This window comes from Heptranchias perlo, chromosome 5, assembly GCF_035084215.1.
Source record: "Heptranchias perlo isolate sHepPer1 chromosome 5, sHepPer1.hap1, whole genome shotgun sequence".
NCBI lineage: Eukaryota > Metazoa > Chordata > Chondrichthyes > Hexanchiformes > Hexanchidae > Heptranchias > Heptranchias perlo.
This window is the reverse complement of record NC_090329.1, coordinates 130376659-130392335: the sequence shown is the minus strand read 5'-3', so window position 1 is coordinate 130392335 and position 15677 is coordinate 130376659. Positions and strand designations below refer to the sequence as shown.

General features: G+C 42.6%; 1 protein-coding gene across 1 annotated transcript; it reads right to left on the bottom strand.

The window, feature by feature from the left end:
- Positions 1-472: 472 nt before the first annotated feature.
- LOC137322117 (uncharacterized) lies at positions 473-12017 on the bottom strand. Its single transcript, XM_067985214.1, has 2 exons — positions 11769-12017; positions 473-2869 (listed from the first exon to the last, which is right to left on the bottom strand). The coding sequence occupies exon 2, from the start codon at positions 2808-2810 to the stop codon at positions 1446-1448; it is 1365 nt and encodes a 454-aa protein (XP_067841315.1). The 5' UTR covers positions 2811-2869; positions 11769-12017; the 3' UTR covers positions 473-1445.
- Positions 12018-15677: the final 3660 nt, after the last annotated feature.

The following is a 15677-nucleotide window of genomic DNA, read 5'->3' as shown; positions in this document are numbered from 1 at the left end:
ACCCTTTTACGCAGTGCATTCCAGATCATAACAACTCGCTGCGTAAAAAAATGTTTCCTCATGTCGCCTCTGGTTCTTGTGCCAATTGTCATAAATCTGTGTCCTCTGGTTACCGACCCACCCACTAGCGGAAACAATTTCTCATTTACTCTATCAAAACCCCTCATAATTTTGAACCTCTGTTAAATCTCCTCTTAACCTTGTCTGCTGTAAGGAAAACAATCCCACATTCTCTTGCCTCTCCACATAACTGAAGTCCCTCATCCCTGGTATCATTCTGGCAAGTTTCCTCTGCACCCTCTCCAAGGCCTTGAAATCCTTCCTAAAGTGTGGTGCCCAGAATTGGCCACAATACTCCAGCTGAGGTCTAACCAGTGATTTATAAAGGTTTAACTTAACTTCCTTCAACATAACATCTATCTAATGTGGTGTAGTGGAGGTTGGAGTAGACGAGTGAGTGCAGATGGTCCATTCAGCCTGGGTGATACAGCAGGATACACTTGGAAAATAAAAACAGAAACAATGGAAGGTTTTATGGTACGCTTGTTGTATTGAAGTCATTTGGGCATTTAATGATCTTATTCTCCTGGACTCAAACTAAGTACACTTTGTCAAAAAAGTCCAGGTGGTATTTTACGAGAGTAAGCTGTATTGTGCAGCTTCACGTTTTAAAACTTTCATATCCCAACCCATTTCTACATCAAGTTACATCGAAACTACAGCACCTGAAACAGGCCATTCGGCCCAACTGGTCTATGCCGGCATTTATGCTCCACATGAGCCTCTTCCCTCCCTACTTCATCTAACCCTATCAGGATACCCTTCTACTCCTTTCTTCCTCATGTGCTTATCTAGCGTCCCCTTAAATGCATCTATGCTATTTGCCTCAACTGCATTTTGTGGTTGCGAGTTCCACATTCTTAAAACTCTTTGGGTAAAGAAGTTTCTCCTGAATTCCCTATTGGATTTATTAGTGACTGTTTTATATTTATGACCTCTCGTTTTGGACTCCCTCACAAGTGGAAACATTTTCTCCATGTCTACCCTATCAAACCCTATCTATCAGGTCATCCCTCAGCCTTCTCTTTTCTATTTTAAATTCACAAGCTTTCGGAGGCTTCCCCCTTCGTCAGGTGAACGATGTGAAATGAAGTCCTCGAAATGAAATCGCATTTATAATTCACAGAACAATGCTTGGTGAGTACAGACAGTTTTTTCAACTGCCCGTTGCCAAGGCAATCAGTGTGCAGACAGACAGGTGTTACCTGCCAGGTCTCACAGAATATACAAATCACCAAAAAAAAACAACAAAAAAAAAACAGAGATAGAGAGGTAGAAACCTAGAAAAGACAGCAACTGACTCGTTATATTAAAAACAGATAGCCAAGTTCCGCACCCATGAGGACGGCCTCAACCGGGATCTTGGGTTCATGTCACGCTACACGTTACCCCACCAGCGAACAAATGTTATCTGTTTTTAATACAGAATGTCCTTGACTGCTAAAGTGTTCCCCGACTGGGAGGGAACCCTCCTGTTTGGCGATTGTTGCGCGGTGTCCGTTCATCCGTTGTCGCAGCGTCTGCATGGTCTCGCCAATGTACCATGCTCCGGGGCATCCTTTCCTGCAACGTATGAGGTAAACAATGTTGGCCGAGTCACAGGAGTATGAACCATGTACCTGGTGGGTGGTGTCCTCTCGTGTGATGGTGGTATCCGTGTCGATGATCTGGCATGTCTTGCAGAGGTTGCCGTGGCAGGGTTGTGTGGTGTCGTGGACGCTGTTCTCCTGAAAACTGGGTAACTTGCTGCGAACGATGGTCTGTTTGAGGTTGGGTGGCTGTTTAAAGGCGAGCAGTGGAGGCGTGGGGATGGCCTTAGCGAGGTGTTCGTCGTCATCGATGACATGTTGAAGGCTGCGGAGAACATGGTGTAGTTTCTCCGCTCCAGGGAAGTACTGGACGACGAAGGGTACTCTGTTGGTTGCGTCCCATGTTTGTCTTCTGAGGAGGTCTATGCGATTCTTCGCTGTGGCCCGTCGGAACTGTCGATCGACAAGTCGAGCGTCATATCCCGTTCTTACGAGGGCGTCTTTCAGCGTCTGTAGGTGTCCATCGCGTTCCTCCTCGTCTGAGCAGATCCTGTGTATTCGTAGGGCCTGTCCATAGGGGATGGCCTCTTTGACGTGGTAGGGGTGGAAGCTGGAAAAGTGGAGCATCGTGAGGTTGTCCGTGGGCTTGCGGTAGAGTGAGGTGCTGAGGTGCCCGTCTTTGATGGAGATTCGTGTGTCCAAGAAAGAAACCGATTCTGAGGAGTAGTCCATGGTGAGTTTGATGGTGGGATGGAACTTGTTGATGTTATCGTGTAGTCTCTTCAGTGATTCTTCGCCGTGGGTCCATAGGAAGAAAATGTCGTCGATGTATCTGGTGTATAGCGTTGGTTGGAGGTCCTGTGCAGTGAAGAAGTCGTGCTCGAACTTGTGCATGAAAATGTTGGCGTATTGGGGTGCGAATTTGGTCCCCATGGCTGTTCCGTGTGTTTGGGTAAAGAACTGGTTATTGAAGGTGAAGACATTGTGATCCAGGATGAAGCGGATGAGTTGTAGGATGGCGTCTGGAGATTGGCTGTTGTTGGTGTTGAGTACTGAGGCTGTTGCAGCGATGCCGTCATCGTGGGGGATACTGGTGTATAGTGCCGAGACGTCTTGGGATAAGCAGAGGAAATATTGGCAAAGGTTCCCATACCTGGTGGAAGTACAGAGTCTGATGACAACATGATCAGGCTCAGCTGTGGTATCCTTCACTGTTGACATTCACTCCCTTATCTCACATATGTCGCCACTTGGGTGAAGTACTGGAGGACTTCCAGTGCCTATGAGTGAGGAGTAAGGGCAGAAAAAATGTGTATGAGGGAGAAGAATGATAAATTTAGCAAATGCTGCATAAATTTAAAACCTTTCAATGCAGTGACTGGAAATGGCCAGTTTACTTGATTAAACATCTATCTGGGTTAAAGGAAAGCCAGAGGTTTGATTAGATGACTCATTCAGAAGCTGACTTACATTATGAATGGTTGACCATTAATAATTTGATCAGAGTGAGTAATGGTACGGACATCTGATGAGGACATTGTTTGAATCGTTGCTGACCAGGGCTGAAAGGGTTATATTATGAGGACGGGTTGCATACCTTGGCTTGTATTCCCTTGAGTTTAGAAGTTTGAGGGGTGATCTAATTGAGGTATTTATAATGATTAAGGGATAATGATAGGGTAAATACAGAGAAACTATTTCCCCTGGTGAAGGAATCCAGAACAAGGGAGCATAATCTTAAAATTAGAGCTGGGCATTTAGGAGTGAAATCAATTAGCATTTTTTCACACAAAGGGTAGTAGAAATCTGGAACTCGCTCTAGCATGGACCCTTCCTCAACTTAGTTGCTGCCCGGCCTGCTGAGTGTTTCTAGCATTTTCTGGTTTTGTTTCAGCTGCTATTTTGTAGTGAGATCTGGCCACCTGGTTCCTACAAGTTGTTCAAAATGCTTTCTGAATATTTGTCATCCACCTTTGTTGCCTAACTTAAATTTCCAATGTCCAATCATTGTCCTGATTGCACACCTGTTGTAGCTTTGTTGTGTCCTATAAACTTCTATGGTCAAAGAGAGAGGGTGGATCTTTCTTTCACGTTACTTCAATTTTTCAAAATAAAACTAGTTGAAATTTTAAAAACAGTTAACTACGTCACCTATGTTTTGTTGAGTTACAGAAGGTCAATAGTAATCACGTACACCTGGGAGAGGATGACACGAGAGAAAGGCAGAGGTGTTTTTTTTACTCATTCTAATTTAGTTTCTTCAAAAATGTTGAATTTTGAAAGCAAACAAAACCTCTGAGGGAAACCAATAAGAATGGAAGGTGAGGGAGGGGGAAACATTGAGGGTAAATGGGAGTGGGAGGAGAAGAGTGGATGGAGGGTCAAAAGCGGGGAGTGACTGTGGAGCAAAGGGGAAGTGATGGGAATGAGGGAGGTACATAGTGAGAAGGTGAGAGTGTAGAGGAAAGGGAATAAGGAGGGATCCAGAGAGCTACAACTTTCCTGCAACCCCCATCCAAATGCAGCCAGCAGCCATTGTTGGTTCCTTCCCCCACATTTTCACACCACACCATCCCATCCCACCCACCACACCATACCATACTCTCCCATCCTAAAGGAAAGAAGTAAAAGACAGTAGGGGTGGACAGAGAGCAAAGCAAAAAGAAAAATGAGAACAGAAGCAGAAGAAAATCAGCGGCATGAAGACATCAGTGGCAGGTAACAGAGTAATCATACTCTTCAACTTACCATGTACAACACCACACACATCCACTAGTTTTTCTGTTTGCTTAACAGAAAGTTATTCAGTTATCAGCTAAGTGGCTGAATTGAACATAATGTTAATTGGGAATGCTGCCCATAACCCAGTGCAGAAAGAGAAAACTGGCTCTGAGGTGCTTAAATAGAATGTCAATTAACTGCACACCCTCATCATCAAACCGTTAAAAATGCTACAACAAAAATCTCTGAATACAGCTCTCTCTTGCTCTGTCAAGTGAACAGATGAATACGTGTTTAATTAACAAAAAGTGTAATTGGTACCAAAACTCCTCCTCTTGGGAGTACAGTCAGTCTGCAGACTCCTCCTGCCAGGAGTGTGATGGGTCTAAGACTCCTCACAAGAGTGTAATGGGTTCCAGGCTTCACCTGATATGAATGAAATTGGTCCCAAATCTGTAATGGAGTATTTGATCATTTCACCCTAAGTCTATAACTTGCACACTAGTTCCTAACCATCTATTTATCCAGCTCTATTTGTGAAGAAACGAGTACAGCATGAACTGCTTTTGCTGGGGCCTGTTCCACGTAATCCACCAGTTTGTGAGATAAATTTTAATGTTGTCTTGCTTGAATATGCTTAATTTTAAACCTGTGTCCTCCAGTTCTATGCTCACAGCCCAGCTCAGATAGCCTGCTTGTGTCCTCAGCTTGCAGTATTTAAATGATCCTTCCTTAATCTTCACTTCAAGGAGAACAAATTCAGCTCAGAGTCTTGCCCTATAACTCAGACTCCATTTTAAAATGAAATTGCTTGTTTTTCTGGGTGAAACATAGAGAAACTCGGCTGTAAATAGAGTTCTGCATGCCATCCTTTGTCATCTAGGAATACATGTCCTCCAGCATCTAAACAGGATCTATCAGTGTATTCAAACTACTACTGCCAATAAGGCACTTTTTTTTTTACTGATCACAGAAATTCTAAGTGGGCCACCAGAAAGCTGTTCCAGTGAAAATGTCCAGCCTCAAGTCCTTTATTTTCAAGTTTGATATGGTTATGCCTCTATTATCCTCGGCATTATCTTGACTTCTGTATGATCTATGTCCTCAAATAGTCTTGAGATACACTTGTGGCCCATCTCCTCCTCACCACACCTGCTGCTTTGTGCCTCAATTTGAAACCTGCCAGCTCTGATCGCAAGATTCAGGCGGAGAGGTGGAAGGGTGAAAGAGAAGACAATTTTTAAAAATTTTCTCGCCTCACTTTCTCTATTGAGGGTCTTGACTCCTTGCTTGGGTTGGTACCTTACCCAAGTGATAATTATTCATGCGTAGTCCTAAACAGTGAGTGTTGGCTGAGGCCAGTTATAGTACTGCCACTGCCATTGCCACTCCGGCTGAGATCAACTAGCCCAGAACACACTGAGGATCAAACCTATGACCTTTCTGGTCTATACAGCTCAGCTATTTGCTGAATTAACTTGCTGAGCCAGCGGGGAGCGGAAAACTTTTTTAATAAAGTTTGACAATAAGTATGTGGAACAGGATTATGATAGGTCTGAGACTGGCCCTTGATCACGTCGATGCTCAAGACCGTATTCTGCCATAAACAGTTAATGAGTACCACATGATCTCCGTTTACATAAATATCATGCTGAACTGCAAAACCATTTTGTATCGGTTTTGATGGACTATATTATTTTGCAGATTTCTGCAGACTATTCCTATGTCCCAGTAAAAAAAAACACCAACTGGGTGGTTCTTTTAGTTTTTTATTCTGTGAGCTTTGTTTTTGGACTAAAAAATTCAATCCAAACAATTTTTTTTTAAATGAATGGTACATTTATCAGGTAAAACTGAGATCAATAGGAATAATTCAGCATTACAAAAACTGTTACATTTTGTTACTCACTAACCTGAGCCAACAATTAATGTTTGCAACATTGGTACACAAATGCTTAACATGTTCATATGACATTCTTCTGCCTATTACTTTAACCTGTAAACTCTTCCATTAAAGTAGCAGAAGACCGTCACACAAGAACATTAAGTGCTCATCCATTAATATTGAAAATGGTACTATGTAGGCTTTTGTTTCTTTTATATGGTTTTTAAACTTTGACACAGTGATATTACAGTTCACATTCTGAGTTCATGATGAGATCACCTCAGCGGAAAGAAAGTGTACTTTAGGCACGACAGATAAAATAAAAACTAGAAGGCGTAAGGCGATTAACCCAGCATCAAAGCTGTGGCAAGGGGTTGGGAACCTGAGCAGGGAGACAGAGGAAAGCGTGTCAGGAAGGGACAGAAGGTATGGAGTAAAAGGTAAAGTGTTAAAAAAGGAAAAAGCAGTAACTAAGTGTCACAAAACATATTTGAAAGTTCTTTATCTGAATGCACGTAGCATTCGTAACAAAATGGACGAGTTAACGGCACAAATAACTACGTATGGGTATGATCTTGTGGCCATTACAGAAACATGGCTGCAAGGTGACAACGGCTGGGAATTAAATATGCCAGGGTATTTAACAATCAGGAAGGACAGGCAGGAAGGAAGGGGAGGTGGGGTGGCTTTGTTAATAAAGGAAGGAATCACTGTAATACAGAGAAATGATATAGGGACAAAAGATCAGGACAATGAAACAGTTTGGGTAGAGATAAGGAATAATAAGGGGAAAAAAACACTAGTGGGCGTAGTATATAGGCCTCCGAATAGTTGCAACTCTGCTGGAAGAAGTATTAATCAGGAAATAGTCGGGGCATGTAATAAGGGAACAGCTATAATTATGGGGGATTTTAACTATCATATTAACTGGACAAATCAAATTGGGCAGGGCAGCCTTGAGGAAGAGTTTATTGAGTGTATTAGGGATGGATTTCTTGAGCAGTATGTAACTGATCCTACAAGGGGGCAGGCAACCTTGGACCTGGTCCTGTGTAATGAGCCAGGATTAATTGTGTCCTAGTTAAGGATCCCCTTGGAATGAGTGACCATAACATAGTTACATTCCATATCCAATTAGAGGGTGAGAAGGTTGGTTCTCAAACAAGCGTACTGAGCTTGAATAAAGGAGACTATGATGGTATGAGAGCGGAATTGATTAAAATGGACTGGGAAAATAGATTAAAGGGTAAGACGGTACATGAGTAGTGGTGTTCATTCAAGGAGTTATTTTACAACTTTCAAAAAATATATATTCCACTGAGGAAAAAAGGGTGTAAAAGAAATGACAGCCATCCGTGGCAAAGTAAAGAAATTAAGGATAGTATCCGACTAAAAACAAGGACATATAAGGTAGCCAAGCTTAGTGGGAGGATAGAAGATTGGGAAGTCTTCAAAAGACAGCAAAAAGTAACTAAAGGATTGATTAAGAAAGGGAAGATAGATTATGAAAAGAAATTAGCAAGAAATATAAAAACAGATAGCAAGAGTTTCTATAGTTATATAAAAAGAAAAAGGGTGGCTAAGGCAAACGTAGGTCCCTTAGAGGATGAGACCGGGAAATTAATGGTGGGAAACATGGAGATGGCAAAAATGCTGAACAAATATTTAGTTTCAGTCTTTACAGTAGAGGACACTAAGAATATTCCAACACTGGACAAACAGGGGGCACTGGTGGGGGAGGAGCTTAATACGATTAAAATCACTAAGGAATTGGTACTCAGTAAATTAATGGGACTTAAGGCAGATAAATCCCCTGGACCTGATGGCTTACATCCGAGGGTCTTGAGGGAAGTGGCAGTAGGGATTGTGGATGCTTCGGTAATAATTTTCCAAAATTCTCTGGACTCGGCAAAGGTCCTGGCAGATTGGAAAACTGCAAATGTAACACCCTTATTTAAAAAGGGTAGTAGGCAGAAGGCTGGAAATTATAGACCAGTTAGCCTAACATCTGTGGTGGGTAAAATTTTGGAGTCTATTATTAAGGAGACGGTAGCGGAACATTTGGATAAACATAATTTAATAGGACAAAGTCAGCATGGCTTTACGAAGGGGAAGTCATGTCTGACAAATTTGCTTGAGTTCTTTGAGGACATAACGTGCAGGGTGGATAAAGGGGAACCAGTGGACGTAGTGTATTTAGACTTCCAGAAGGCATTCGACAAGGTGCCACATAAAAGATTATTGCTCAAGATAAAGAATCACTGGATTGGGGGTAATATTCTGGCATGGGTGGAGGATTGGTTATCTAACAGGATGCAGAGAGTTGGGATAAACGGTTCATTCTCGGACTGGCAACCAGTAACCAGTGGTGTTCCGCAGGGGTCGGTGCTGGGTCCACAACTCTTTACAATCTATATTAACGATTTGGAGGAGGGGAACGAGTGTGACATATCAAAGTTTGCAGATGATACAAAGATGGGAGGGAAAGTAGAGAGTGAGGAGGACATAAAAAACCTACAAGGGGATATAGACAGGCTGGGTGAGTGGGCAGAGATTTGGCAGATGCAGTACAATATTGGAAAATGTGAGGTTATGCACTTTGGCAGGAAAAATCAGAGACCAAGTTATTATCCTAATGGCAAGAAACTGGAAAGTACTGCAGTACAAAGGGATCTGGGGGTCCTAGTGCAAGAAAATCAAAATGTTAGTATGCAGGTGCAGCAGGTGATCAAGAAGGCCAATGGAATGTTGGCGTTTATTGCTAGGGGGATAGAATATAAAAACAGGGAGGTATTGCTGCAGTTATATAAGGTATTGGTGAGAATGCACCTGGAATACTGCATACAGTTTTGGTGTCCATACTTAAGAAAAGACATACTTGCTCTCGAGGCAGTACAAAGAAGGTTCACTCGGTTAATCCCGGGGATGAGGGGGCGGACATATGAGGAGAGGTTGAGTAGATTGGGACTCTACTCATTGGAGTTCAGAAGAATGAGAGGCGATCTTATTGAAACATATAAGATTGTGAAGGGGCTTGATCGGGTGGATGCGGTAAGGATGTTCCCAAGGATGGATGAAACTAGAACTAGGGGACATAATCTTAGAATAAGGGGCTGCTCTTTCAAAACTGAGATGAGGAGAAACTTCTTCACTCAGAGGGTAGTAGGTCTGTGGAATTTGCTGCCCCAGGAAGCTGTGGAAGCTGCATCATTAAATAAATTTAAAACAGAAATAGACAGTTTCCTAGAAGTAAAGGGAATTAGGGGTTACGGGGAGCGGGCAGGAAATTGGACATGAATTTAAATTTGAGGTTGGGATCAGATCAGCCATGATCTTATTGAATGGCGGAGCAGGCTCGAGGGGCCGATTGGCCTACTCCTGCTCCTATTTCTTATGTTCTAATACAGGCTTAGTCTACTCAATCTCTCCTCATACGACAATCCCGCCATCCCAGGAATCAGTCTGGTGAACCTTCGTTGTACTCCTTTTATGGCAAGTTTATCCTTTCTTAGGTAAGGAGACCAAAATTGTACACAATACATAATAAGATGGTTAAAAAGTCATACGGGATACTTTCTTTTATTTGCCAAGGCAAAGAATATAAGAGCAGGGAGGTTATGCTAGAACTGCATAAAACATTGGTTTGGCTGCAACTTGAGTACTGCGTACATTTCTGGTCACCACATTACAGGAAAGATGTGATTGCACTAGAGAGGGTACAGAGGAGATTTACGAGGATGTTTCCAGGGCTGGAGAATTTTAGCTATGAGAAAAGATTGGATCGGCTGGGATTATTTTCTTTGGAACAAAGGAGGCTGAGGGGAGATTTATTTGAGGTGTATAAAATTGTGATGGGACTAGATAGAGTGGATAGGGAGGACCTATTTCCCTTAGCAGAAGGGTCAGTGACCAGGATGCATAGATTTAAAGTGATTGGTAGAAGGATTAGAGGGGAGCTGAGGAGAAATTTTTTCACCTAGAGGGCGGTGGAGGTCTGGAACTCACTGTCTGAAAGGGTGGTGGAGGCAGAAACCCTCAACTCATTTAAAAAGTACTTTGATGTGCACTTGAAGTGCCGTAACCTACAGGGCTATGGACTAAGTGCTGGAAAGTGGACTTAAGCTGGATAGCTCTTTTTCGGCCAGCACGGACACGATGGGCTGAATGGCCTGCTGTGCTGTAACTTTCTATGATTCTATGAACCTTACGGAATTAGTGGTATCTTCCTTAAGCTGACCCTGTTCCTCTGAGGAAGACAATGAGGAGGACCATCATAGAAATGCCTGGCTGAACAGGCACTATAGGAATTCTGTGGCCTTTACCCATAGATACTCACACCTCCCTGTCTACAAATCCAAGTGATCTCTCAGCAATGCTTGAGAAGGTTACGCTTCCATCAGGAAGCAATAACTTTAGTTTTGGCAACTACAGGCACAGCTCACAAATGAGACCTTCAACCAAGATCCACTGCCAAATGAATCCTGCCATCATGGTCCCCTTTGGCAACAAACTCAACTCATTCACTTGCTGACGTGTAGCTCTCTTCCGCAACTACCAAGGCTTTCATTTGGAGATCATTCTGGTACACCTTCACATAAGTTCCCCAACCTTAACCTAAATCATTCCACACGCATCCTGTCAGTTTCCTGAGAGTGTCAGTATTTGTCAGGGCTCCCTGGGAAGTGTGTCAATATTTGCAGGAAGTCTCCCTCATAGAAAAATTTGAACATTAAAATGAGAACTATGACAATCCTTCCAAATGACCTATGTTTAAGGCTGTAGCTCTCCAAGTGCACATTTCTAATCGAAAACACATTGATTATCAGAAATGGGCAGGGATTGTGCAGCAATCTTTACAATAATAAGTGGAAAGTTTCAAAACTGCATTCTTTATAACTAACTTTTTATATGCAGATCATGGTTTCAAAACTCTCCCAACATAACTTCACTGCAAAGATTTCTACCCTCACCTTGGCTTGTAACAAACCAATGTCCTCACTCACTCTGTTATCTCTCAGAAGGATGTACAAAACCTCATCTGATTGAATGCTGCTTAATTTCTATCCTGATGTTTGGAGTGGGGTGGATCAGAGACACAGATATCTGCAGGCTGTTTAGCTCCTATAACTCTTCATGGAATTACTTGCAAGTATGAAAGAAGTTGCGACGGTATTGCTAGCTTCCAGTTGTAAGTATCAGGAAGAAGGAGCACAAAAAGGAAACTCCACTATTGTGCCACTGAGGACTATGATGGGGGTTCAGAGCCACAGTGATATCTCGCTTTGAGCCAAGTTATCGGGAGCAGTGATGCTCACTGGTGGTGAGGTGCTTTCCCATGGTGATGGGAAGGGGAGGGGAGAATTAAATACAGAACTTGAGTCAGCAAGGACAGTCAGAGGTGAAGGAGCAGGTCATCTAGCCGTGCTCTCAGCTGGAGATGGGAGCGTGATGGGCAGGAAATCCTTACAGGAATGAGTGGGGTGGAAGTGCTACTAATAATTCGTGTCCTGACGTGTTAGGTTTAAATATTACTGGAATTTTGGATCAGCTCATTAGTGTTCTCAAATAAATACCTGTTTTCCTTAAGTTTATGCTTGGAGATCTTTTGTTCTTAACCGAGTCACAAATTCTTTGGGAACCATCCTATGCATCAGAACTTTGCTGTAAGCATAGCAGAATAATATGCTAGTGGATCTCCTGTGGCATCGCTCACAGTAAGCCGGATGATATGCTGTTTAATGACAGAGTGTTCTACCATATAATGCACCGTGTCATTTTGCTGCTGAGGCAGAGCTGTGCTTCAGGTGTCCTGTTCCTTTATGGACACAAAATCTCATGGCTGTAAATAAGCATAATATTGAAATTAATCAGCATTTAATTACTGTTGGTGAGAGAAGTTTGCAGATTAGAAGGTACTTCCAGCTCTAATTTGATCAATAGCAAGTCATTTGCAATTGACCTCAATGTGAAATTATTGCCTTTCTCTTTCTGAATATACTTTTAACCTTTGCAGTATTACTCTCAAAACTTGTACTTCTGTAACCATGTGTACTGATTCTCAATATACCCCCTCTTACTTTTGGCTGATCCACCACCTCTCACAGACACTGCTAACTCTAATAAGGATCTCGCTGTATTCCATGGTGGTTCCCAGCACCTATTTTACTGTTTCTTACTTTAGCCCCTCTATCTCCTACTTAACTAATTTCTTTCCCAAACCTGTGGAACTCCTTATACCCCTGCCTTTTCTTCCTCCTACAATCTACAGGTTTTTAAAACTCCAAGCATGGTGCCACTTAACCACACTTGCAATAGATTTATCTCATGTTCGCTCCTCTTTTTTAAACCTTGGTGGTGCCCTGCACTTTGGCCTTGGCCCTTCACCTCTGGTTCCTTAATTTTCTCTTAGTTATAAAATAGCAACACGACACAGAGATGCCCACAAAAAAACTCAGCAACCACAAAAGCATTGTTACAAAACATACTAACACTGAATCTAAAATAGGATCATTTTGAAAAGATTGAACTTTGTAGTGTAGAAGGTTGGGAGTGTGTTCAAAACACTTTTTGGATGTGGAATTATACCATGACCAGTGAGAGTGAAGCTCAAACAGTTTGCATAGTAATCCTTCCCCTTAGAGAATGTGACAGCCTTTTAACATATCCCTGTCAGAAAGTTCCCTCGAGGTTTGTTTTGATTATGGATAGTAATTATTACATTTTTTTATATAATTAGTGGTGCAGCACACAAGGTGAAAGGATACTGGTTTGTGCTGCCTACAATTCCCCACGGATTAAATTCTGAGTCTCAAACCACTTTCATATCATAGGCTGGAGTGCCGATGCACAAGCAGAGACTTGTGATCTACAAGTGCCGCTGTCCCCAGTTTTGCATCTTAGATGTCACTGATCATTATTGAATCTTGGATCCATGGGAGATGTGGAGTTCACCTCCTTTACAGTATTGGATAGTCCACATGTACACTGATGACACCCAGCTCGACCTCACCACTATCTCCCACTAAATCTGATTTGTCACGCTACTTGTCCAACATCCAGTATTGGATGAGCAGAAATATTCTCCAATTAAGTATTGGGAAATCTGAAGCAAGCCATTGTTTTTGGCCCCAGCCATAAACTCCATTTCCCCGCCACTGATTCCATCCCCCTCCCTGGCCGCTCTCTGAGGCTAAACAATGCTATTCGCAACCTCGGCATCCTATTTGACCCTGGGATGAGCCTCCAACCTCATATCCTCTCTGTCACCAAGACCGCCAACTTCCACCTCCCTAATATCGCCCGTCTCTCCACCCCCCCACCCCCGCCTCAACCCATCTGTTGCTGAAACCCTCATTTATGCCTTTGTTACCTCCAGACTCAACTATTCCAATGCTCTCTTGGCCAGCCTCCCATCATCCACTCTCTGTAAACTTCAGCTCATCCAAAGCTCTGCTGCCCGTATCCTGACTTGCACCAAGTCCTGTTCACCCATCATCCCTCTGCTCGCTGACCTGCATTGGCTCCCGGTCCAGTAACGCCTCAAATTTAAAATTCTCATCTTTGTGTTCAAATCCCTCCATGGCCTTGCCCCTCCCTGTCTCTGTAACCTCCTCCATCCCTCCAAGAACTCTGCATTCCTCCAATTCTGGCCTCTTGTGCATCCCCGATTTCCTTCGAGACTCCGTTGGCGGCCGTGCCTTCAGCTGTATAGGCCCTAAGCTCTGATATTCCTTCCCTAAAACCTCTGTGCCTCTCTGCCTCTCCTCCATTAAGACGCTTCTTTAAATCTACCTCTTTGACCGAGCTTTTGGTCACCTGTTCTAGTATATCCTTATGTGGCTTGGTGTCAAATTTTGTTTGATTACATGCCTGTGAAGCGCCTTGGGTCGTTTTACTATGTTAGAGACGCTCTATAAATGCAAGTTGTTGTTGTTGGATAGCACCAACAGCAGGATTCCCGCATGTGCTGCTGACATCAAATAGGTAAAATCCCCATCAGCTGTACTACATAGGGACCCATTGAACTGTGGCCAGCTAAAGAAGGAAAAGATAAATCAGCTGTGAGTCGCTCTGGATGGTCACTAAACGAAAGGCATGTAGGCCTGGATTACCTACTCAACCTCTCAGCCAACCCACGAGGGAACAAGAAAACCTAAATGGGAGGGAGACCAATAAGTTACTAAAAGGAAATGGAAAAAAGGGAATTCTTTAATTTATAAATGTACAAATGCAGAATACCATCCAGACAAAGCATCAAGACGCACATAAACCATAGCTATGCTTTGTACAGACTGCTGCTAAATTTATGACTTGTTTCATATAATCGAATGACCTGTGATTATCTCTGCATCGATTGAGATCAACACCATCTTTGGGAATGACGAATGAACCAAATTCCATTCCTTTGATGTGGGATAGAAGGATTTTCATATGTAGTGACAATATTGGTCTCTCTCAAGTAGGCATCTGTGCAACCCAGTAACTCTGACAGTGTCTCAATCTCCTGCATTATGGTCTGCTCAGTGGTCGATCCATAGAAACCCCTACAACAGAAAATACAATTTGAATGAAAAAGGCTTTGGAGAAGCATTTATAAAACGTTTTATTGAAACGCAAGTCACTGTGGTGAAACAGCTCCAATTGACAGTATCATTAAGTGATAGAAGATGGCTTCTCACGCATAAATCTCAAATACTCATCTTGGCTCAGCTAGCAGAAGGAGAGGCCATCAGGGAGTTCGAGGGTGTGAATTGAAAGACTTCTTTCCTTAGAACTTTTTCTTAAAATGGAGGAGGGAACCAAAATTGGGTTATACTCTATCCTTCAATCTCTGGGACTAGGTGTTGCAGTGGGTGGTACAGTGAATCACACACTGTCCTTTCCCCTCTGGGACTGGGTGATACAGTAGGTTTCACACTGTTCTTTCTGGTGCAGCTACCAACTAAGCCATTTGAGTAGTTCAGTGGCCAATTTTCAACGGTTGTCTTCCCACTCGCAACTGGAAAGTGTGCACAGCACATGGAAACCTGAGAAAGGGATTGTACAAAAAAAAGCATTACTACTGTGTAAAGCAAGGTATTTGCAATGTAAGATAAAGACATTTTATACCTATATTTTTGACTCAATGCATGTAATGCTGTCTTTACACACAGATCAAATAGAAGACACTCAAATCACCAACCCAAAGGGTAGCTGGTTGCAAAGTAGGTCAACCTTCATCTGAGGATTGAGGACTGTTGAACCTGAAGGTGAGAATCTTTATCAACTCAAATCTTTGTGGAAACATTGTCTATTGCTTTCATCAATTACAATTATTTTGTTTGTTAAAACATGTACTTCCTTTACGAGCTACAATTTTGCTCAAAAATTCTAATTCAAATATACAAACTACATATGGTCATGACATCATTGCAGGGGTCTTTCCCAGAAGGTACTGGATGTGCAAATATTAGCATTAGGGTTGCCACATACCTGTTATTTTT

Coding starts and splice junctions, on each gene's coding strand:
- LOC137322117 (XM_067985214.1), bottom strand. CDS start 2,810: ATGTCAACAGTGAAGGATACCACAGCTGAGCCTGATCATGTTGTCATC.